The sequence below is a fragment of the Sphaeramia orbicularis genome, chromosome 24 (genome assembly GCF_902148855.1).
Source record: "Sphaeramia orbicularis chromosome 24, fSphaOr1.1, whole genome shotgun sequence".
Lineage (NCBI taxonomy): Eukaryota > Metazoa > Chordata > Actinopteri > Kurtiformes > Apogonidae > Sphaeramia > Sphaeramia orbicularis.
This window is the reverse complement of record NC_043979.1, coordinates 40735068-40758563: the sequence shown is the minus strand read 5'-3', so window position 1 is coordinate 40758563 and position 23496 is coordinate 40735068. Positions and strand designations below refer to the sequence as shown.

The window sequence follows — 23496 nt, the reverse complement described above, 5'->3', positions numbered from 1 at the left end:
TTAGATCAGATTGGGTCAGATTAGATTAGATGAGATTAGATTAGAAAAAATAAGATTAGGTCAGATTAGATTAGATTTGATTAGATTTGATCAGATTAGTTAGATTAGATTAGATTAGCTAGATTAGATAAAATTAGATTAGATCCGATTAGTTAGATTAGATTAGTTAGATTAGATTAGATTAGATTAGCTAGATTAGATTAGATTAGATTAGAAAAAAATAAGATTAGGTCAGATCAGATTAGATTAGATCTGATTAGATTAGATCAGTTAGATTATATTAGATCAGATTAGATTAGATTAGTTAGATTAGATTAGATTGGTTAGATTTGATTAGATTAGCTAGATTAGATAAAATTAGATTAGATTAGTTAGATTAAATTAGATTAGATTAGATTAGATTAGATACAACTAGCCCTCAGAAAACTGAGGTTCCAAAAGCAGCACAACAATGAATGTGCACACGAGAAATACCACAAGAAAAGAGTAATACAATAACATAACTGTAAAAAACTATTAAAAAAAACAGTAGTGGGAAAAAAAAACACAATTGCATGTTTGAAAGTACTAGCAGTAGTAGTAGTAGTAGTAGTAGTAATAATAATAATAATGATAATAATAATAACTAGAAGCACTCGGAGAGCGCAGACCTCCGCCAAGGCTGATCAGTGCCCCCCCCCCCCCCCCCCCCCCCCCCCCACCCCGTGGGCCCCCCCACCCCCGATCACCACCAAAATGTAATCATTTCTTCCTTATCCCATTTCCAACAAACCCTGAAAATTTCATCCAAATCTGTCCATAACTTTTTGAGTTATGTTGCACACTAACGGACAGACAAACAAACAAACAGACAGACAGACAGACAAACAAACAAACAAACAAACAAACAAACCCTGGCAAAAACATAACCTCCTTGGCGGAGGTAATAATAATAATAATAATAATAATAATAATAATAATAATAATAATAATAATAATAATAATAGTAATAATTAGCTTACTATTTTACAGTATAATATTATTATCACTACTGCCACTTCTCTCTCTCTCTCTCTCTCTCTCTCTATATATATATATATATATATATATATATATATATATATATTTTTTTTTTTTTTTTTTTTTTAATAATCAAATAATAAAAGTACTAGTAGAGACAAGTGGCAAAGTAGTAAATAGTGATAATAAGTAGTTTATTTATTATATTATATATTATGCACTCTCTCTCTCTCTCTCTCTCTCTCTCTCTCTCTCTCTCTCTCTCTCTCTCTCTCTCTCTCTATCTATCTAGTTATCTAGTTATAACAAAGTGATAAAGTGTTATAATAATAATTATGTAGTTATAGCAACAGTATACAAGCAATATAAGTATGCAAGTAATAATAATAAATAAAAGAAAATAAACTGTACAATTTAAACAATTTAAACTAGATTAAAAGGAAATAATCTGTACACTAAACAAGGAAAAAGTTATAGGTAAAATAAAATAAAGTGAGTCTGTTGAAAGGGAAAGTCTATCAGGTGTAAAACCAGTTTGTGTCAGATCCAGAATACTGGGACAGTGTTCAGACACTGAGTGCAAATATTATTACTGTAGTACAAATATGTAAGGAAACGTCCAAATATGAGTATATATAGTCTGGAGGTCTGTGGATAAAAGTGTTCTGTGGGTAAAGTATAGAAGTCTGTGGTCGACCAAATGAAGCCTGGTGCTGTTACCATAGAAACAGAGGTTTCCATGTCTGAGCTCAGTCCTGTTCTTACTGTGTTTTGGTTCTGCTGGAACTGGAACAGAACATACACTCAGGTTAACTCCACCTCTGGGTTCTGCTCCTGCATGTTCCTCCGCTGGTCTTTCATGTAATCGCTCTTTTTTGGTTTTTCTTCCACTCTTCTTTCAGGGTGGGTCGGGTCAGGATTCTGATGTTGGCCAGTCTGTGTCAGTTTGGACTGGGGCTGTGTGTGGCCTTTTCTGCAAACTACTATTTATTTGTAGTACTGCGATTTCTGCTGGCAATGGTGAGTACAGTGTGTGTGTGTGTGTGTGTGTGTGTGTGTGTGTGTGCGTGTGTGTGTGTGTGCGTGCGTGTGTGTGTGTGTGCGTGTGTGTGTGCGTGGTGTGTGTGTGTGTGTGTGCGTGTGTGTGTGTGTGTGTGCATGTGTGTGTGTGTGCGTGTGTGTGTGTGTGCGTGCGCGCGCGCGTTTTGTGTATCTGTGTGTGTTATTGTGTATCTGTGTGTGTGTTTTATTGTGTATCTGTGTGTGTGTTGTTGTTGTGTATCTGTGTGTGGGAGTTGTTGTGTATTTATGTGTGTATATTGTTGTTGCGTAACTGTGTATGTGTGTTGTTGTGTATTTGTGTGTGTTTGTGTTGTTGTGTAACTGTGTGTGTGTGTGTGTTTGTGTGTTGTCGTGTATTTGTGTGTGTGTATTGTTGTTGTGTGTGTGTGTGTTGTGTATTTGTGTGTGTGTTGTTGTGTATCTGTATGTGTTTGTGTGTTGTTGTTGTTGTGTATCTGTGTGTGTGTTGTGTATCTGTGTTGTTGGGTATCTGTGTGTGTGTGTGTGTTGTTGTATATCTGTATGTGTTTGTGTGATGTTGTTGTGTGTGTGTGTGTGTTGTTGTGTATCTTTGTATATCTTTGTGTGTGTGTGTGTGTTGTGTATCTGTGTGTGTGTTTGTGTTGTGTATCTGTGTATGTTGTTGTGTATCTGTGTGTGTGTGTGTTTGTGTGTATCTGTGTGTATCTGTATGTATTTGTGTGTTGTTGTTGTGTATCTTTGTGTGTGTTTGTACTGTTGTGTATGTGTGTATGTGTGTTTGTTGTTGTGTATCTGTGTGTATCTTTGTGTGTGTTGTTGTGTATCTGTGTGTGTGTGTGTTGTGTATCTGTTTGTGTTTGTTGTTGTGCATCCGTGTGCGTATGTGTGTTATTGTGTATCTGAGTGTGTGTGTCATGTATCTGTGTGTGTGTGTTTGTGTTTATCTGTGTGTATCTGTATGTGTTTGTGTGTTGTTGTGCATCTTTGTGTGTGTTTGTGCTGTTGTATATGTGTGTTTGTTGTTATGTATCTGTGTGTGTTTGTGTGTATCTGTGTGTGTTATTGTGTATCTGTGTATGTTGTTGTGTATTTGTGTGTGTGTGTATTTATGTGTTGTTGTGTATTTGTGTGTGTGTGCGTGTTGTGTGTATCTGTGTGTATTTGTGTATGTAGTTGTGTATTTGTGTGTGTGTGTATTTATGTGTTGTTGTGTATTTGTGTGTGTGTGTGTGTGTGTTGTGTGTATCTGTGTGTATTTGTGTGTGTTATTGTGTATCTGTGTATGTTGTTGTGTATTTGTGTGTGTGTATTTATGTGTTGTTGTGTATTTGTGTGTGTGTGCGTGTTGTGTGTATCTGTGTTTATTTGTGTGTGTTATTGTGTATCTGTGTATGTTGTTGTGTATTTGTGTGTGTGTGTGTATTTATGTGTTGTTGTGTATTTGTGTGTGTGTGCGTGTTGTGTGTATCTGTGTGTATTTGTGTGTGTTATTGTGTATCTGTGTATGTTGTTGAGTATTTGTGTGTGTGTGTATTTGTGTGTTGTTGTGTATTTGTGTGTGTGTGTGTTGTGTGTATCTGTGTGTATTTGTGTGTGTTATTGTGTATCTGTGTATGTTGTTGTGTATTTGTGTTTTTGTGTATTTATGTGTTGTTGTGTATTTGTGTGTGTGTGTGTGTGTGTGTATCTGTGTGTATTTGTGTGTGTCATTGTGTATCTGTGTATGTTGTTGTGTATTTGTGTGTGTGTGTATTTATGTGTTGTTGTGTATTTGTGTATGTGTGTATTTATGTGTTGTTGTGTATTTGTGTGTGTGTGCGTGTTGTGTGTATCTGTGTGTATTTGTGTGTGTCATTGTGTATCTGTGTATGTTGTTGTGTATTTGTGTGTGTGTGTATTTATGTGTTGTTGTGTATTTGTGTGTGTGTGCGTGTTGTGTATATCTGTGTGTATTTGTGTGTGTTATTGTGTATCTGTGTATGTTGTTGTGTATTTGTGTGTGTGTGTATTTATGTGTTGTTGTGTATTTGTGTGTGTGTGCGTGTTGTGTATATCTGTGTGTATTTGTGTGTGTTATTGTGTATCTGTGTATGTTGTTGTGTATTTGTGTGTGTGTGTATTTATGTGTTGTTGTGTATTTGTGTGTGTGTGTGTGTTGTGTGTATCTGTGTGTATTGTGTGTGTTATTGTGTATCTGTGTATGTTGTTGTGTATTTGTGTGTGTGTGTATTTATGTGTTGTTGTGTATTTGTGTGTGTGTGTGTGTTGTGTGTATCTGTGTGTATTTGTGTGTGTTATTGTGTATCTGTGTATGTTGTTGTGTATTTGTGTGTGTGTGTATTTATGTGTTGTTGTGTATTTGTGTGTGTGTGTGTGTGTTGTGTGTATCTGTGTGTATTTGTGTGTGTTATTGTGTATCTGTGTATGTTGTTGTGTATTTGTGTGTGTGTGTGTGTTGTGTGTATCTGTGTGTATTTGTGTGTGTGTTTGTTGTGTATATCTGTGTATTTGTGTGTGTATTGTGTATCTGTGTATGTTGTTGTGTATTTGTGTGTGTGTGCGTGTTGTGTATATCTGTGTGTATTTGTGTGTGTTATTGTGTATTTGTGTATGTAGTTGTGTATTTGTGTGTGTGTGTATTTATGTGTTGTTGTGTATTTGTGTGTGTGTGTGTGTGTGTGTGTTGTGTGTATCTGTGTGTATTTGTGTGTGTTATTGTGTATCTGTGTATGTTGTTGTGTATTTGTGTGTGTGTGTATTTATGTGTTGTTGTGTATTTGTGTGTGTGTGTGTGTTGTGTGTATCTGTGTGTATTTTGTGTGTGTTATTGTGTATCTGTGTATGTTGTTGTGTATTTGTGTGTGTGTGTGTGTTGTGTGTATCTGTGTGTATTTGTGTGTGTTATTGTGTATCTGTGTATTTGTGTGTGTTATTGTGTATCTGTGTATGTTGTTGTGTATTTGTGTGTATGTGCGTGTTGTGTATATCTGTGTGTATTTGTGTGTGTTATTGTGTATTTGTGTATGTAGTTGTGTATTTGTGTGTGTGTGTATTTATGTGTTGTTGTGTATTTGTGTGTGTGTGTGTGTGTGTGCGCGTGTTGTGTGTATCTGTGTGTATTTGTGTGTGTTATTGTGTATCTGTGTATGTTGTCGTGTATTTGTGTGTGTGTGTGTTGTGTGTATCTGTGTGTATTTGTGTGTGTTATTGTGTATCTGTGTATGTTGTTGTGTATTTGTGTGTGTGTGCGTGTTGTGTATATCTGTGTGTATTTGTGTGTGTTATTGTGTATTTGTGTATGTAGTTGTGTATTTGTGTGTGTGTATTTATGTGTTGTTGTATATTTGTGTGTGTGTGCGTGTTGTGTGTATCTGTGTGTATTTGTGTGTGTCATTGTGTATCTGTGTATGTTGTGTGTTATTTGTGTGTGTGTGTATTTATGTGTGTTGTGTATTTGGTGTGTGTGTTGCGTGTTGTGTGGTATCTGTTGTGTATTTGTGTGTGTCATTGATGTATCTGTCGTATGTTGTTGTGCTATTGTGTGATGTGTGTGGTATTTGAGTGTTTGTTGTGTATTGTGTGTGGTGTGCTGTGTGTGTTATCTGTGTGTATTTGTGTGTGTCATTGTGTATGCTGTGTATGTTTGTTCGTGTATTTGTGTGTGTGTGTATTTAGTGTTGTTGTGTCTTTGGGGTGTTTGCGTGTTGTGTCTATCTGGTGTTATTTGGGTGTGTTATTGTGTATCGTGTCTGTTGTTGGTGTATTTGTGTGGGTGTGTATTTATGTGTTGTTGTGTATTTGTGTGTGTGTGCATGTTGTGTATATCTGTGTGTATTTGTGTGTGTTATTGTGTATCTGTTGTTATGGTTGTGTATGTGTGTGTGTGTATTTATGTGTTGTGTGTATTTGTGTGTGTGTGTGTGTTGTGTGTATCTGTGTGTATTTGTGTGTGTCATTGTGTATCTGTGTATGTTGTTGTGTATTTGTGTGTGTGTGTATTTATGTGTTGTTGTGTATTTGTGTGTGTGTGTTGTGTTGTGTGTATCTGTGTGTATTTGTGTGTGTTATTGTGTATCTGTGTATGTTGTTGTGTATTTGTGTGTGTGTGTGTGTTGTGTGTATCTGTGTGTATTTGTGTGTGTTATTGTGTATCTGTGTATTTGTGTGTGTTATTGTGTATCTGTGTATGTTGTTGTGTATTTGTGTGTGTGTGCGTGTTGTGTATATCTGTGTGTATTTGTGTGTGTTATTGTGTATTTGTGTATGTAGTTGTGTATTGTGTGTGTGTGTATTTATGTGTTGTGTGTATTTGTGTGTGTGTGTGTGTGCGTGTTGTGTGTATCTGTGTGTATTTGTGTGTGTTATTGTGTATCTGTGTATGTTGTCGTGTATTTGTGTGTGTGTTGTGTGTATCTGTGTGTATTTGTGTGTGTTATTGTGTATCTGTGTATTTGTGTGTGTTATTGTGTATCTGTGTATGTTGTTGTGTATTTGTGTGTGTGTGCGTGTTGTGTATATCTGTGTGTATTTGTGTGTGTTATTGTGTATTTGTGTATGTAGTTGTGTATTTGTGTGTGTGTGTATTTATGTGTTGTTGTGTATTTGTGTGTGTGTGTGTGTGTGTGCGTGTTGAGTGTATCTGTGTGTGTTATTGTGTATCTGTGTATGTTGTCGTGTATTTGTGTGTGTGTTGTGTGTATCTGTGTATTTGTGTGTGTTATTGTGTATCTGTGTATGTTGTTGTGTATTTGTGTGTGTGTGCGTGTTGTGTATATCTGTGTGTATTTGTGTGTGTTATTGTGTATTTGTGTATGTAGTTGTGTATTTGTGTGTGTGTATTTATGTGTTGTTGTGTATTTGTGTGTGTGTATCTGTGTGTATTTGTGTGTGTTATTGTGTATTTGTGTATGTAGTTGTGTATTTGTGTGTTGTTGTGTATTTGTGTGTGTGTGTGTGTGCGTGTTGTGTGTATCTGTGTGTATTTGTGTGTGTTATTGTGTATTTGTGTATGTAGTTGTGTATTTGTGTGTGTGTATTTATGTGTTGTTGTGTAGTTGTGTGTTGTGTGTTGTGTTGTGTGTATCTGTGTGTATTTTGTGTGTGTTATTGTGTATTTGTGTATGTGTTTGTGTATTTGTGTGTGGTGTATTTATTTGTTGTTGTGTATGTGTGTGTGTGCGTTGTTGTGTGTATCTGTGCTGTATTTGTGTGTGTTATTGTGTATTTGTGTATGTAGTTGTGTATTTGTGTGTGTGTATTTATGTGTTGTGTGTTGTGTTGTGTGTTGTGTGTTGTGTTGTGTGTTGTGTGGCCCATCTGTGTGTATTTGTGTGTGTTATTGTGTATTTGTGTATGTAGTTGTGTATTTGTGTGTGTGTGTATTTATGTGTTGTTGTGTATTTGTGTGTGTGTGTGTGTGCGTGTTGTGTGTATCTGTGTATTTGTGTGTGTTATTGTGTATCTGTGTATGTTGTTGTGTATTTGTGTGTGTGTGCGTGTTGTGTATATCTGTGTGTATTTGTGTGTGTTATTGTGTATTTGTGTATGTAGTTGTGTATTTGTGTGTGTGTATTTATGTGTTGTTGTGTATTCGTGTGTGTGTATCTGTGTGTATTTGTGTGTGTTATTGTGTATTTGTGTATGTAGTTGTGTATTTGTGTGTTGTTGTGTATTTGTGTGTGTGTGTGTGCGTGTTGTGTGTATCTGTGTGTATTTGTGTGTGTTATTGTGTATTTGTGTATGTAGTTGTGTATTTGTGTGTGTGTATTTATGTGTTGTTGTGTATTTGTGTGTGTGTGTGTGCGTGTTGTGTGTATCTGTGTGTATTTGTGTGTGTCATTGTGTATCTGTGTATGTTGTTGTGTATTTGTGTGTGTGTATTTATGTGTTGTTGTGTATTTGTGTGTGTGTGCGTGTTGTGTATCTGTGTATGCTATTGTGTATCTTTGTGTGTGTTTGTGCTGTTGTGTCTGTGTGTGTATCTGTGTGTGTGTGTTTTCCTGCTGCTGAACATGAGTGTAACTACACAGCTCTTGTAAATCCTTCTGCATGTTCTGCAGATGTAAATGAAGCAGAAGATGATCCTGAAGTGCAGTGACAGTATTAAATATGAAATGAAATGAGTGTTTGGAACAGAACAGACACAGTGTTTGTTTACGCTGTGGTGCGTCTGTAAACAAACAGCCTTCACACACTGTTTCATTCTGTGTTTTCTGGACGTCCCTGCACTAAAAACACAGTCTGAGCCAAAAACTACTGCTGTCTTTAAACGTATTTCAGACGCCACGTACTCCTATTGTTGTGCAGACAAAAGAAAAACCAACACAAGACTATTCTGTAAGTGGAGATAGCCTGAAAAAAAAAAAAAAAAAGAAGATGGTCACAAATTAATAAGAACCCAGTGTTACATTTATTTAAACATTTAAAGTGATTTAGCACCATTTATTATAATATTAACCTTTGTATTTTGCATTTTTCAGTGTAAATCCTGTATTTTCTTATATTGATTCACTGATCATGTAGATGTTCATTAAAGTTCAGACTAAATTGAAAGATTATTGAATCAGAACAGAGAAAACTGAAGAAAAAAGTGACTTTTTTCTGTCTATTTAACCTTTCTTTAGTGATTTAGCACCATTTATTATATTATCCTCTTTATTTTCATTTAACTTCTTTCAGTGTAAATCATGTATTTTCTTATATTGATTCACTGATCATGTAGATGTTCATTAAAGCTCTGATTAAAGTTGAGGATTATTATATCAGAAACAGAAAAAAGTAAGAAAAAGGGACTTTTCATCTTTCTATTTTACCTTTCTTTAGCGATTTAGTACTATTTATTATAATATTATCCTCTGTATTTAACATTTTTCAGTGTAAATCCTGTATTTTCTTATATTTAATTGACCAATCATGTAGATGTTCATTAAAGTTCAGACTAAATTTAAAGATTATTGTATCAGAACAGAGAAAACTGAAGAAAAAGTGACTTTTTTTTCTCTCTATTTAACCTTTTTTTTTTAGTGATAAAACACAAATAACTATAATACTATCCTCTATATTTTACATTTTCAGTGTAAATCATGTATTTTCTTATATTGATTCACTGATCATGTAGATGTTCATCAAAGTTCAGACTAAATTGAAAGATTATTATATCAGAACAGAGAAAACTGAAGAAAAAAGTGACTTTTTTCTGTCTATTTAACCTTTCTTTAGTGATTTAGCACCATTTATTATAATATTATCCTCTGTATTCAGCATTTTTCAATGAAAATCATGTATTTTCCTGTATTTAATTCACTGATCATGTAGATGTTCATTAAAGTTCAGACTAAATTTAAAGATTATTGTATCAGAACAGAGAAAACTGAAGAAAAAGTGACTTTTTTTTCTCTCTATTTAACCTTTCTTTAGTGATTTAGCACCATTTATTATAATATTATCTTCTCTATTAAACATTTTTCAGTGTAAATCCTGTATTTTCTTATATTTAATTGACCAATCATGTAGATGTTCATTAAAGTTCAGACTAAATTTAAAGATTATTGAATCAGAACAGAGAAAACTGAAGAAAAAGTGACTTTTTTTTCTCTCTATTTAACCTTTCTTTAGTGATAAAACACAAATAACTATAATACTATCCTCTATATTTTACATTTTTCAGTGTAAATCATGTATTTTCTTATATTGATTCACTGATCATGTAGATGTTCATTAAAGCTCTGATTAAAGTTAAGGGTTATTATATCAGAAACAGAAAAAAGTGAAGAAAAAGTGACCTTTTCATCTTTCTATTTAACCTTTCTTTAGTGATTTAGTACTATTTATTATAATATTATCCTCTGTATTCAGCATTTTTCAATGAAAATCATGTATTTTCCTGTATTTAATTCACTGATCATGTAGATGTTCATTAAAGTTCAGACTAAATTTAAAGATTATTGAATCAGAACAGAGAAAACTGAAGAAAAAGTGACTTTTTTTTTCTCTCTATTTAACCTTTCTTTAGTGATTTAGCACCATTTATTATAATATTATCCTCTTTATTTAACTTTTTTCAGTGTAAATCATGTATTTTCTTATATTTAATTCACATGTAGATGTTCATTAAAACTCAGATTAAAGTTGAGGATTATTATATCAAAAACAAACAACTGAGAAAAAGGGACTTTTCATCTTTCTATTTAACCTTTCTTTAGAGATTTAGTACTATTTTATTGTAATATTATCCTATGTATTTTACATTTTGTGTGAAAATCAGTTTTTTTCCTGTATTATTTCACTGATCATGTAGATGTTCATTAAAGTTCAGACTAAATTGAAAGATTATTGTATCAGAACAGAGAAAACTGAAGAAAAAGTGACTTTTTTTTCTCTCTATTTAACCTTTCTTTAGTGATTTAGCACCATTTATTATAATATTATCTTCTCTATTAAACATTTTTCAGTGTAAATCCTGTATTTTCTTATATTTAATTGACCAATCATGTAGATGTTCATTAAAGTTCAGACTAAATTTAAAGATTATTGAATCAGAACAGAGAAAACTGAAGAAAAAGTGACTTTTTTTTCTCTCTATTTAACCTTTCTTTAGTGATAAAACACAAATAACTATAATACTATCCTCTATATTTTACATTTTTCAGTGTAAATCATGTATTTTCTTATACTGATTCACTGATCATGTAGATGTTCATTAAAGCTCTGATTAAAGTTAAGGGTTATTATATCAGAAACAGAAAAAAGTGAAGAAAAAGTGACCTTTTCATCTTTCTATTTAACCTTTCTTTAGTGATTTAGTACTATTTATTATAATATTATCCTCTGTATTCAGCATTTTTCAATGAAAATCATGTATTTTCCTGTATTTAATTCACTGATCATGTAGATGTTCATTAAAGTTCAGACTAAATTTAAAGATTATTGAATCAGAACAGAGAAAACTGAAGAAAAAGTGACTTTTTTTTCTCTCTATTTAACCTTTCTTTAGTGATTTAGCACCATTTATTATAATATTATCCTCTTTATTTAACTTTTTTCAGTGTAAATCATGTATTTTCTTATATTTAATTCACATGTAGATGTTCATTAAAACTCAGATTAAAGTTGAGGATTATTATATCAGAAACAGAAGAAACTAAGAAAAAGGGACTTTTCATCTTTCTATTTACCTTTCTTTAGTGATTTAGTACTATTTATTATAATATTATCCTCTGTATTTAAAATTTTTCAGTGTAAATCATATGTTTTCCTACATTTAATTCACTGATCATGTAGATGTTCATTAAAGTTCAGACTAAACTTAAAGATTATTGTATCAGAACAGAGAAAACTGAAGAAAAAGTGACTTTTTTTCTCTCTATTTAACCTTTCTTTATTGATATAGCACAAATAGCTATAATATTATCCTCTGTATTTAACATTTTTCAGTGTAAATCCTGTATTTTCTTATATTTAATTCTCTGATCATGTAGATGTTCATAAAAGCTCAGATTAAAGTTGATGGTTATTATATCAGAAACAGAAAAAACTGAAGAAAAAGTCACTTTTCATATCTCTATTTAACCTTTGTTTAGAGATTTAGTACCATTTATTATAATATTATCCTCTGCATTTAACTATTTTTTTAGTGTAAATCAGGTTTTTTCCTATATTTATTTCACTGATCATGTAGATGTTCATAACAGCTCAGACTAAATCCAAAGGTTATTAAATCAAAACAGAGAAAACTGAAGAAAAAGAGACTTTTTTTTTTCAGCAAAGATATCATTAACTGAACATAAACACAAGTGCCTCCCACCACTGTCATTTGTCAAACTCATGTGGATCTCAGAGTAAATTCAAAGCCTATTACATCAAAACAGTGAAAACTGAGGAAAAACGGACTTTTTCAGGAAAATATACCATTAACCCATAAAGACCCAGTGCTACTTCTGTGGCTGTTCCCAAATGACCGTCTCTCTTTTCAACCTTTCTGAAGTGATTTAGCACCATTTATTGTAATATTACACTGCAAAAAATCTAACTCTGACCAAGTGTATTTTTCTCATTTCTAGTCCAAATATCTCATCACACATAAAATAAGACAGAATCACCTAAAGAGGAACTTTCAGTGAGATATAAGAACTGATTTTAGACAGTAGATCTGGAAAATCTGATTTCAAGTAATCTTACCAACAGCATTTTCACTTGTTCCATTGGCAGATTTTTTTTTTTGCTTAATTCAAGATTTTATTATTAGTAGTAGTATTTTTGCTTAATTCAAGGTTTTTTTTTATCGCTTAATTCACAATTTTTTGCTTAATTCAAGATTTTTTTTTTTTTTAACTTAATACAAGACTTTTTTTTGCTTAATTGATTCTTTTTTTTTTGCTAAATTCAAGCTTTTTTTGCTTGATTCAAAATTTTTTGTTTAATTCAAGATTTTTTTGCTTAATTCACAATTTTTTTTTTTTTTTGAAGACACAATCACCTAAAGAGTAACTTTTCAGTGAGATATAAGAACTTATTTTTAGACAGTAGATCTGGAAAATCGTATTTCAAGAATTCTTACTAAGATAATTTTCACTTGTTCCATTGGTAGATTTTTTTTTTTGCTTAATTCAAGATTTATTTTTTTTTTTGCTTAATTCAAGACTTTTTTTTTTTTTGCTTAACTGATGATTTTTTTTTCTTAATTGACTTTTTTTTTTTTGCTCAGTTAAAGATTTTTTCTTTTTTTTTTTTCTTAATTCAAGATTTTTTGCTTAATTCAAGATTTGTTATTTTTAAAGATTTAATCACCTAAAGAGTAACTTTTCAGTGACATATTAGAACTTATTTTTAGACAATAGATCTGGAAAATCTAATTTGAAGAAATCTTACCAAGATAATTTTCACTTGTTCCATTGGTAGATTTTTTTGCTTAATTCAAGCAAGTAAGATTTTGATTTTTTGCAGTGTATTCTCTGTATTTTTCTTTTTTTTTTCCAATGTAAATCCTGTATTTTCTTATATTTAATTCTCTGATCATGTAGATGTTCATAAAAGCTCAGATTAAAGTTGATGGTTATTATATCAGAAACAGAAAAAACTGAAGAAAAAGTCACTTTTCATATCTCTATTTAACCTTTGTTTAGAGATTTAGTACCATTTATTATAATATTATCCTCTGCATTTAACTATTTTTTTAGTGCAAATCAGGTTTTTTCCTATATTTATTTCTCTGATCATGTAGATGTTCATAACAGCTCAGACTAAATCCAAAGGTTATTAAATCAAAACAGAGAAAACTGAAGAAAAAGAGACTTTTTTTTGTCAGCAAAGATATCATTAACTGAACATAAACACAAGTGCCTCCCACCACTGTCATTTGTCAAACTCATGTGGATCTCAGAGTAAATTCAAAGCCTATTACATCAAAACAGTGAAAACTGAGGAAAAACGGACTTTTTCAGGAAAATATACCATTAACCCATAAAGACCCAGTGCTACTTCTGTGGCTGTTCCCAAATGACCGTCTCTCTTTTCAACCTTTCTGAAGTGATTTAGCACCATTTATTGTAATATTACACTGCAAAAAATCTAACTCTGACCAAGTGTATTTTTCTCATTTCTAGTCCAAATATCTCATCACACTTAAAATAAGACAGAATCACCTAAAGAGGAACTTTTCAGTGAGATATAAGAACTGATTTTTAGACAGTAGATCTGGAAAATCTGATTTCAAGTAATCTTACCAACAGCATTTTCACTTGTTCCATTGGCAGATTTTTTTTTTTGCTTAATTCAAGATTTTTTTTATTGCTTAATTCACAATTTTTTTCTTAATTCAAGATTTTTTTTTTTTTTTTAAACTTAATACAAGACTTTTTTTTTGCTTGATTCAAAATTTTTTGTTTAATTCAAGATTTTATTGCTTAATTCACAATTTTTTTTTTGAAGACACAATCACCTAAAGAGTAACTTTTCAGTGAGATATAAGAACTTATTTTTAGACAGTAGATCTGGAAAATCGTATTTCAAGAATTCTTACTAAGATAATTTTCACTTGTTCCATTGGCAGATTTTTTTTTTTACTTAATTCAAGATTTTTTTTTTTTTTGCTTAATTGATGATTTTTTTTTCTTAATTGACAATTTTTTTTTTTTTTGCTCAGTTAAAGATTTTTTCTTTTTTGTTTTTTGCTTAATTCAAGATTTTTTGCTTAATTCAAGATTTGTTATTTTTAAAGATTTAATCACCTAAAGAGTAACTTTTCAGTGACATATTAGAACTTATTTTTAGACAGTAGATCTGGAAAATCTGATTTCAAGTAATCTTACCAACAGCATTTTCACTTGTTCCATTGGCAGATTTTTTTTTTGCTTAATTCAAGATTTTATTATTATTAGTAGTATTTTTGCTTAATTCAAGGTTTTTTTATCGCTTAATTCACAATTTTTTGCTTAATTCAAGATTTTTTTTTTTTTTAACTTAATACAAGACTTTTTTTTGCTTAATTGATTTTTTTTTTTTGCTAAATTCAAGCTTTTTTTGCTTGATTCAAATTTTTTACTTTAATTCAAGATTTTTTTGCTTAATTCACAATTTTTTTTTTTTTGAAGACACAATCACCTAAAGAGTAACTTTTCAGTGAGATATAAGAACTTATTTTTAGACAGTAGATCTGGAAAATCGTATTTCAAGAATTCTTACTGAGATAATTTTCACTTGTTCCATTGGTAGATTTTTTTTTTGCTTAATTCAAGATTTTTTTTTTTTTTTTTTGCTTAATTCAAGACTTTTTTTTTTTTTGCTTAACTGATGATTTTTTTTTCTTAATTGACTTTTTTTTTTTTGCTCAGTTAAAGATTTTTTCTTTTTTTTTTTTCTTAATTCAAGATTTTTTGCTTAATTCAAGATTTGTTATTTTTAAAGATTTAATCACCTAAAGAGTAACTTTTCAGTGACATATTAGAACTTATTTTTAGACAATAGATCTGGAAAATCTAATTTGAAGAAATCTTACCAAGATAATTTTCACTTGTTCCATTGGCAGATTTTTTTGCTTAATTCAAGCAAGTAAGATTTTGATTTTTTGCAGTGTATTCTCTGTATTTTTCTTTTTTTTTCCAATGTAAATCCTGTATTTTCTTATATTTAATTCTCTGATCATGTAGATGTTCATAAAAGCTCAGATTAAAGTTGATGGTTCTTATATCAGAAACAGAAAAAACTGAAGAAAAAGTCACTTTTCATATCTCTATTTAACCTTTGTTTAGAGATTTAGTACCATTTATTATAATATTATCCTCTGCATTTAACTATTTTTTTAGTGTAAATCAGGTTTTTTCCTATATTTATTTCACTGATCATGTAGATGTTCATAACAGCTCAGACTAAATCCAAAGGTTATTAAATCAAAACAGAGAAAACTGAAGAAAAAGAGACTTTTTTTTTCAGCAGATATCATTAACTGAACATAAACACAAGTGCCTCCCACCACTGTCATTTGTCAAACTCATGTGGATCTCAGAGTAAATTCAAAGCCTATTACATCAAAACAGTGAAAACTGAGGAAAAACGGACTTTTTCAGGAAAATATACCATTAACCCATAAAGACCCAGTGCTACTTCTGTGGCTGTTCCCAAATGACCGTCTCTCTTTTCAACCTTTCTGAAGTGATTTAGCACCATTTATTGTAATATTACACTGCAAAAAATCTAACTCTGACCAAGTGTATTTTTCTCATTTCTAGTCCAAATATCTCATCACACTTAAAATAAGACAGAATCACCTAAAGAGGAACTTTTCAGTGAGATATAAGAACTGATTTTTAGACAGTAGATCTGGAAAATCTGATTTCAAGTAATCTTACCAACAGCATTTTCACTTGTTCCATTGGCAGATTTTTTTTTTTGCTTAATTCAAGATTTTATTATTATTAGTAGTATTTTTGCTTAATTCAAGGTTTTTTTTATCGCTTAATTCACAATTTTTTGCTTAATTCAAGATTTTTTTTTTTTTTTTAACTTAATACAAGACTTTTTTTTGCTTAATTGATTTTTTTTTTTTTTGCTAAATTCAAGCTTTTTTTGCTTGATTCAAAATTTTTTGTTTAATTCAAGATTTTTTTGCTTAATTCACAATTTTTTTTTTTTTGAAGACACAATCACCTAAAGAGTAACTTTTCAGTGAGATATAAGAACTTATTTTTAGACAGTAGATCTGGAAAATCGTATTTCAAGAATTCTTACTGAGATAATTTTCACTTGTTCCATTGGTAGATTTTTTTTTTGCTTAATTCAAGATTTTTTTTTTTTTTTTTTTGCTTAATTCAAGACTTTTTTTTTTTTTTGCTTAACTGATGATTTTTTTTTCTTAATTGACTTTTTTTTTTTTGCTCAGTTAAAGATTTTTTCTTTTTTTTTTTTCTTAATTCAAGATTTTTTGCTTAATTCAAGATTTGTTATTTTTAAAGATTTAATCACCTAAAGAGTAACTTTTCAGTGACATATTAGAACTTATTTTTAGACAATAGATCTGGAAAATCTAATTTGAAGAAATCTTACCAAGATAATTTTCACTTGTTCCATTGGCAGATTTTTTTGCTTAATTCAAGCAAGTAAGATTTTGATTTTTTGCAATGTATTCTCTGTATTTTTCTTTTTTTTCCCAATGTAAATCATGTATTTTCTTATATTTAATTCTCTGATCATGTAGATGTTCATAAAAGCTCAGATTAAAGTTGATGGTTATTATATCAGAAACAGAAAAAACTGAAGAAAAAGAGACTTTTTCAGTAAAATCTGAACATAAAACAAGCATCTCCATCCAACTCCATGAGTTTTACTGTTGAATCAATGTTTTAGAAGATGACGGTGTTTCCATGGTAACTACGGAGCCTCTGAACTTCCAAATGAAAAACTGCAATTTACTTGATTTATTTCCATGTTTTGATATAATTAGTGGATCAACAGGTGTTAAACAGTTTACATCAGTAGGTGGTTTTGGTTGGAAGCTGTTGTTTGGGTTAAAAGTCAGCTTCACCTTATGTTTGATTTCTTCTACCGTTCTGATTTTCAAGTGTTTGTACAGAACGTGTCTCTAAGTCAGAGCAGAGTCTTTCGCCTGAACGTGGCCGACGGTAGTAAACTTGAGCTTCTACAGTCCGTCCACTGTTCCAGTCCTGTCGGCCTCCTCCCATCCCCCCTCGACTACAGCTGTTGTTTTTCACATAGAATCAGACGGTCGGATCGTGTACGCTCAAACTGCACCTCCGCTCACACTGGGTCATATATAAGCAGGGACTGTGCGTCTGATTACTACCACATGTTTCACACCCTGATGTAAAGATGGTTAGTTTTTACACACATCTGACAGAAAACCTCGAACATGTTTCGGTTATAGGTCAACCTGTGCTGCACACGCTCACATGTAATTGCTGTTAATATTGTGATTTTCTATAAATATACTCATACGGTGATGGATGAAATTATTAGAATACCTGACAGATCTGAAAATACTGACCTTTTTTTTTTTTTTTGCCTCCAAAGCATGATTTCTTTTCTTAACCCATAAAGACCCAAATATGCACTAGTGACCAAAACTGTCTACAGATCTAAACTGTTTAATACCTGTTGATCCATTAAACAATACATGTAAATAATTGGTGTAAAATACAGTTTGGCGTCTTTTCATGGTCATCAGATATGACCCATTTGGACGTTTAGAGGCTCTGTAGTTACCCCAAGTGGAGGAGTTTAATACCGCGTTTCCACTACGTGGAACCAGCTCGACTCGGCTCGGCTCAACTCAGTATTCCTGTAGACCGTTTCCATTACAAGATACTACCGACTTTACAGTACTTGGTCATCATAGCGATGCGGCACATTACTTCTGTGTTGTCTGCTCAGAGAGTCGCTGATAAACTCGCTCATTGCGTGTTGTCTCGTCTGAATTTTTATGTCGGCCACCAAAGACTGAATCTCCTCGACCAACCATGGTGTAGTTTTGGGCTGTTATTATGTGGATTAATGTACCGCTGTATTTATTGTCCACTTCTGCATCTGTTTTTTTGTAAAACCGCAGGTCACAGAGAAAACTGTCTGACCAATCAGTGGTCTGCAGTGTTTAGGCGTCACGTTTTAGTATCTGGTCCCCAGTCCTGGAACCTCAGTGGAGGTGATACCAAAAAAGTAGTACCGGGTACCAGATTCAGACGGAAGGATGGAGCGTGAGATTGACAGACAGATCGGTGCAGCGTCTGCAGTGATGCGGTCGTTGTATTGGTCGGTTGTGGTGAAGAAGGAGCTGAGCCGAGAGGCGAAGCTCTCAATTTACCGGTCAATCTACGTTCCTACCCTCACCTGTGGTCATGAGCTTTGGGTCAGGAACGAAAGGACAAGATCCCGGATACAAGCGGTTGAAATGAGTTTCCTCCGCAGGGTGGCTGGGCGCACCCTTAGGGACAGGGGGAGGAGCTCAGCCACCAGGGAGGAGCTCAGAGTAGAGCCGCTGCTCCTCCACATCCAGAGGAACCAGCTGAGGTGGATCAGGCATCTGTTTTGGATGCCTCCTGGACGCCTCCCTGGGGAGGTGTTCTGGGCATGTCCCACCGGGAGGAGGCCATGGGGAAGACCTAGGACACGCTGGAGAGACTATGTCTGTGGGCTGGCCTGGGAATGCCTCGGGGTCCCCCCAGAAGAGCTGGAGGAGGTGCCTGGGGAGAGGGAAGTCTGGGCATCCCTGCTTAGACTGTTACCCCCGCAACCCGGCCCCAGATAAGTGGCAGATAATGGATGGATGGATAGTTACGTGAAAACACCGTCATCTTCTACAACATTTATTTACCAGTAAAACCCATGGAGTTGGATCACTGTCAGTTGTTGTTGATGCTTGTTTTTATGTTCAATTAATGATATATTTTACTGTAAAAGTCACTTTTTCTTCAAGGTGCGGGAGACTTTCATGACCAGTTTTTCATCAAATCTGTAAAATCTGTCATATCCTCAGTATCATGAATCTGTAAGTCTTTCTGTGATTACTCACCTGAATCTCTTGCATCATGGTGAACAACTTCTTAGTGCCATCCACCATAAACAAACCATGTGTTTACAAACCGAGCCGGGAGGTCACTCGGGCATCTTCAGAATTTTGTCGCAAGGTGCATTATGGGAAAGGGAGGTTCGTGCAGCCACCTGACAGCGGCAGTGGCAGCGCAACCATATGATATTATCTGGATGAAACAAACATGACGCAGAAACGGCTGGAGGAATATGCACAGAGGGAAAGGAGCCCCTGCTGTTTCCGATCGTATCTGTTCCACCTGCTGCTGTCAGGCGTCTGCGCGAGCCTTCGTTTCCCACAATGCACGTTGCAACAAAATCCCGAAGATGCCTGAGTTACCTCCCGGCTCGGTTTGTAAACAAATGGTGTGTTTCTGGTGTATGGCACTTCGAAATTGTTCATTGTAATTCAAGAGATTCAGGTGAGTAATCACAGAAAGACTTACAGATTCATGATACTGAGGATATGACTGAGGTTTGACAGATTTGATGAAAAACTGGTCATGAAAGTCTCCCGCACCTTTAAGTTTTCTCTGTTTCTGATATAACCCTCGAATGTAATATCAAAATGATGATTAATCTACATGATCTGTAAATAAAATATAGGAAAATACCTGATTTTCACTGAAAAAGTGCAAAAATACAGAGGATAATATTATAATAAATGATGATAAATCACTTAACTCTTTCGGTGCCAGACAGTTAAGGGGCTAATAAGCCTTAAAAGTGCCACAGAATTTGGCCGTTTTTCAGTATTTCGCGTCGTTTTTATAATCGAAGTCTGAATCGTCATCAGAACTCATTTTCTAGCAGATGGGACTGTTTTGACGGATCGTTGTGTTTACGATATTACTACAAAATGGCCATCTAATTTGCATATGATTTCATTCATAAATTCATTCATAAAATTTCCCAAGGAGAAAACGAAACGCGAGCTCTTCCTTGGTCAAAAACCGTTCGGTAACATCCGACCGATTGCTACTTAGATTCAAAACGCACCGGACGCAGCCGATTCATTATTGATCGTAATTTGCAAGAAGATTTGAAAGAACGTCATCGAAATGTGAGAAAGAAATGGGGGTGGATGGTTTGTTTGTACACAAATATGGCGTGTTCTCCAAAGCCGATCTGATCGGCCCGTGGCACTGAAAGAGTTAAGAAAGTTTAAATACAAAGAATAATTCATTTGGGAACTGCCACAAAAGTAGCACTGGGTCTTTGTGGGTGAATACTTGTATATTAACAGATCATTTTTAGTTCCTTCTCTTGTCTGCTGTCCCCTCAGTATGTGTTTCCATGTTGTTGTTGTCCCTCTGATTCCATCTCCATTGATCTTCAGGTCTCCAGTGGGTATTTGGTCGTAGTGTTCGTCTACGTGACAGAATTCACCGGCATCAAAGTACGGACCTGGACCTCTATGCATGTGCACGCAGCCTTCGCCGTGGGCATCATGGTCGTAGCTCTGACCGGGTACCTGGTTCGAATCTGGTGGATCTACCAGATCATTCTGTCCACGTGCACGTCTCCGTTCCTGCTCTTCTGCTGGAAATTCCCCGAGACGCCGTTCTACCTGATGGCCAAGGGACGCTACAAAGAAACCCAGACCCTCATAGACACAATCGCCCGAGTCAACGGCATTGAGAGCAGGCTGAAGGCCGAGGACCTCCTGGAGCCGGAGGAGCAGAACGGAGTGGCTCTGCTCCAGAAGGAGGAGCAGATGTCCAAACCAGAGAAGAAGTTATCCATCCTGGACCTGTTTGGCAGCTGGAGGATGGCGGGCCGCACATGCACGGTGTGGGCCATCTGGTTCATCGGCAGCTTGGGCTACTACGTCTTCTCTCTGGGCTCGGTCAACCTGGGAGGAAACCAGTACATCAACCTCTTCCTCGTTGGTAAGTTCTGCTTTGAGTACGTTCAGAAAGTGGAAAATAGAGGCCAGAGTTTCTATAGCAGGGGTCTTAAACATGCAGCCCGGGGGCCAAAGGTTCTAATCTGGCCCGTGGGATATTTTTGCAAGGTCAAAAATTCCACAGTCTTGAATTGAATTAAGCAAAAAAAAAATTAGCTTGAATAAAGGATATGCACGTGACGTCACCGCTAGCGGAAGTCACCGCGGTTACGTCCGTTGAGTGGCAGAAAGAGGGAGATGAGTAGTAACGTTGGCTTAAATACTACGAAAACTGTAGAACACAGGTGTCAAACATGCAGCCCGGGGGCCAAATCCGGCCCGCCAAAGGGTCCAATCCGGTCCGTAGGATGAATTTATGAAATGCAAAAATTACATTGAAGAAATTAACAGTCAATTGTTTTACTTAAGGGGCCATAAAAAGCCCTACTTTAGTCTGAAGTGGGTCAGGATGAGTGAAACACTACTATAAAAACCTACAAATAATGACAATTCCAAATTTTTCCTCCGTTTTAGTATAAAAAAAAAAAAAAGTGAATTTACATGAAAATGTGTAAATTTACAAACTAGCCTTTCACAAAAAAAAAAAAAAAAATGAAAAACTAGAAATGTGTTAAGAGAAGTAAGTGTAATTTTTCTAATTTTCTGCCAGTTACTCAAATATTTTGTAAATTTGCAGATCCATTGTGATCTGTAAGTTGTAATGCACATTTACAAATGATAAGCAGAGGCAAAATAGAGTTAAAATTGCACTTATTTTTCTGAATAAATTTCAGTGTTTTCATGGTTGTTCATGTTATTCACATTTTTAAAAAGGAGTTTATAGATGTAAACATTTCCATCATGTAATTTATACATTTATATCATATTATGTTATTAATTCACTGGTCCGGCCCACTTCAGATCATATTGGGAGGATGTGGCCCCTGAACTAAAATGAGTTTGACACCCCTGCTGTAGAACAATCTAAAAAATGGGGTTTCATGGTCATCAGATATGACCCACTTGGACGTTCAGAGGCTAGGTTGTTACCGTGGAAACACTGTCATCTTTGACAACATTGACTCACCAGTAAAACACATGGAGTTGGATCAATGACAGTGGATGGAGATGCTCAGTTAACAATATATTTTACTGTAAAAGTCACTTTTTCTTAAGTTTTTGATATAATAACCCTCAAATGTAATATCAGAATGATGATTAATCTACATGACCTGTGAATAAAATACAGGGAAATACCTGATTTTCCCTGAAAAAGTGCAAAAATACAGAGGATAATATTATAATAAATGGTGATAAGTCACTTAAGAAAGTTTAAATAGAAAGAAAAATTCATTCGGGAACTGACACAAAAGTAGCACTGGGTCTTTATGGGTTAACTAAAAGGAAAAATTTGGATTATTATTTCAAGGTTATTAAGCCTGTTATATTTTACTTGAGCTCACCTTGGGCTGTATTTGGCCCCTGAACTAAAATGTGTTTGACGCCCATGCTTTAAAGCAGGGCTGTCAAACACATTTTAGTTCAGGGGCCACTTTCAGCTAAATTTGGTCTGAAGTAGGCCGAACCAGTAAAATAATAAGATAATAATATAGAAATAATCTCAACTCCAAACTTTTCTCTGTGTTTTAGAGTGAAAAAAAATAAATTTACATTATGAACAGGTTTACATCTACAAACTTTCCTTTCAAAAGATGTGAATAACATGAACAAACTGAAAAAAATAAGTGTAATTTTAACGATATTCTGCCTCAGTTTATCATTTCCACATGTACATTAGAACTTACAGATCACATTAGATCTACAAATACACAAAACATTAAATAACAGACAGAATATTGTTAAAACTGTACTTACTTCTCTTATGACATTTCAGGTTGTTCATATTTGTTCAGGTTATTCACATTTTTTGCAAAGTTATACTTTGTTTTAGTGTAAATACATGAAAATATTTACATTTACAAAGATAAATATTTGTGGAGTTGTCATTATTTCTATGTTATTATGATAGTATTTTATTGATCCTGCCCAGTTTAGATTGAACTAGAAAAGCACTCGGAGAGCGCAGACCTCCGCCATGCGCAAAAATTCCCCACATAATCGGTGATACAAATCCTACATTTATTTTTTAAAATAAAATCCGCCTTCTGGATCAGATCCGGATCAGCCTTTGAAATGTGATAGAGGACCCCATTGTCAATTCTTGAGTTAAATTTCATGAGTTTTGGTCAATAATTAAGCGAGATATTGGGAAATGAAAATTTTGGCCCCATTTACCACAATGTTAACGAAAATTTCAGTGATCCAGAATCCAGGATTTCTTCCGGATCACCCCCAAAAGTTAATCATTTCTTCCTTATCCCATTTCCAACAAACCCTGAAAATTTCATCAAAATCTGTCCATAACTTTTTGAGTTATGTTGCACACTAACGGACAGGCAAACAGACAAACAAACAAACAAACCCTGGCAAAAACATAACCTCCTTGGCGGAGGTAATAAGTCTGAATGTGGAAC

The 23496-nt window shown here is 33.8% G+C and overlaps 1 protein-coding gene across 1 annotated transcript in view; it reads left to right on the top strand.

The window, feature by feature from the left end:
• slc22a16 (solute carrier family 22 member 16) overlaps positions 1-23496 on the top strand; it is a 69165-nt gene that overhangs the window by 26031 nt on the left and 19638 nt on the right. The window contains exons 3-4 of the mRNA XM_030128775.1: positions 1902-2019; positions 20414-20966. Coding sequence (XP_029984635.1) covers positions 1902-2019; positions 20414-20966 — 671 coding nt within the window. The remainder of the gene's footprint in view (positions 1-1901; positions 2020-20413; positions 20967-23496) is intronic.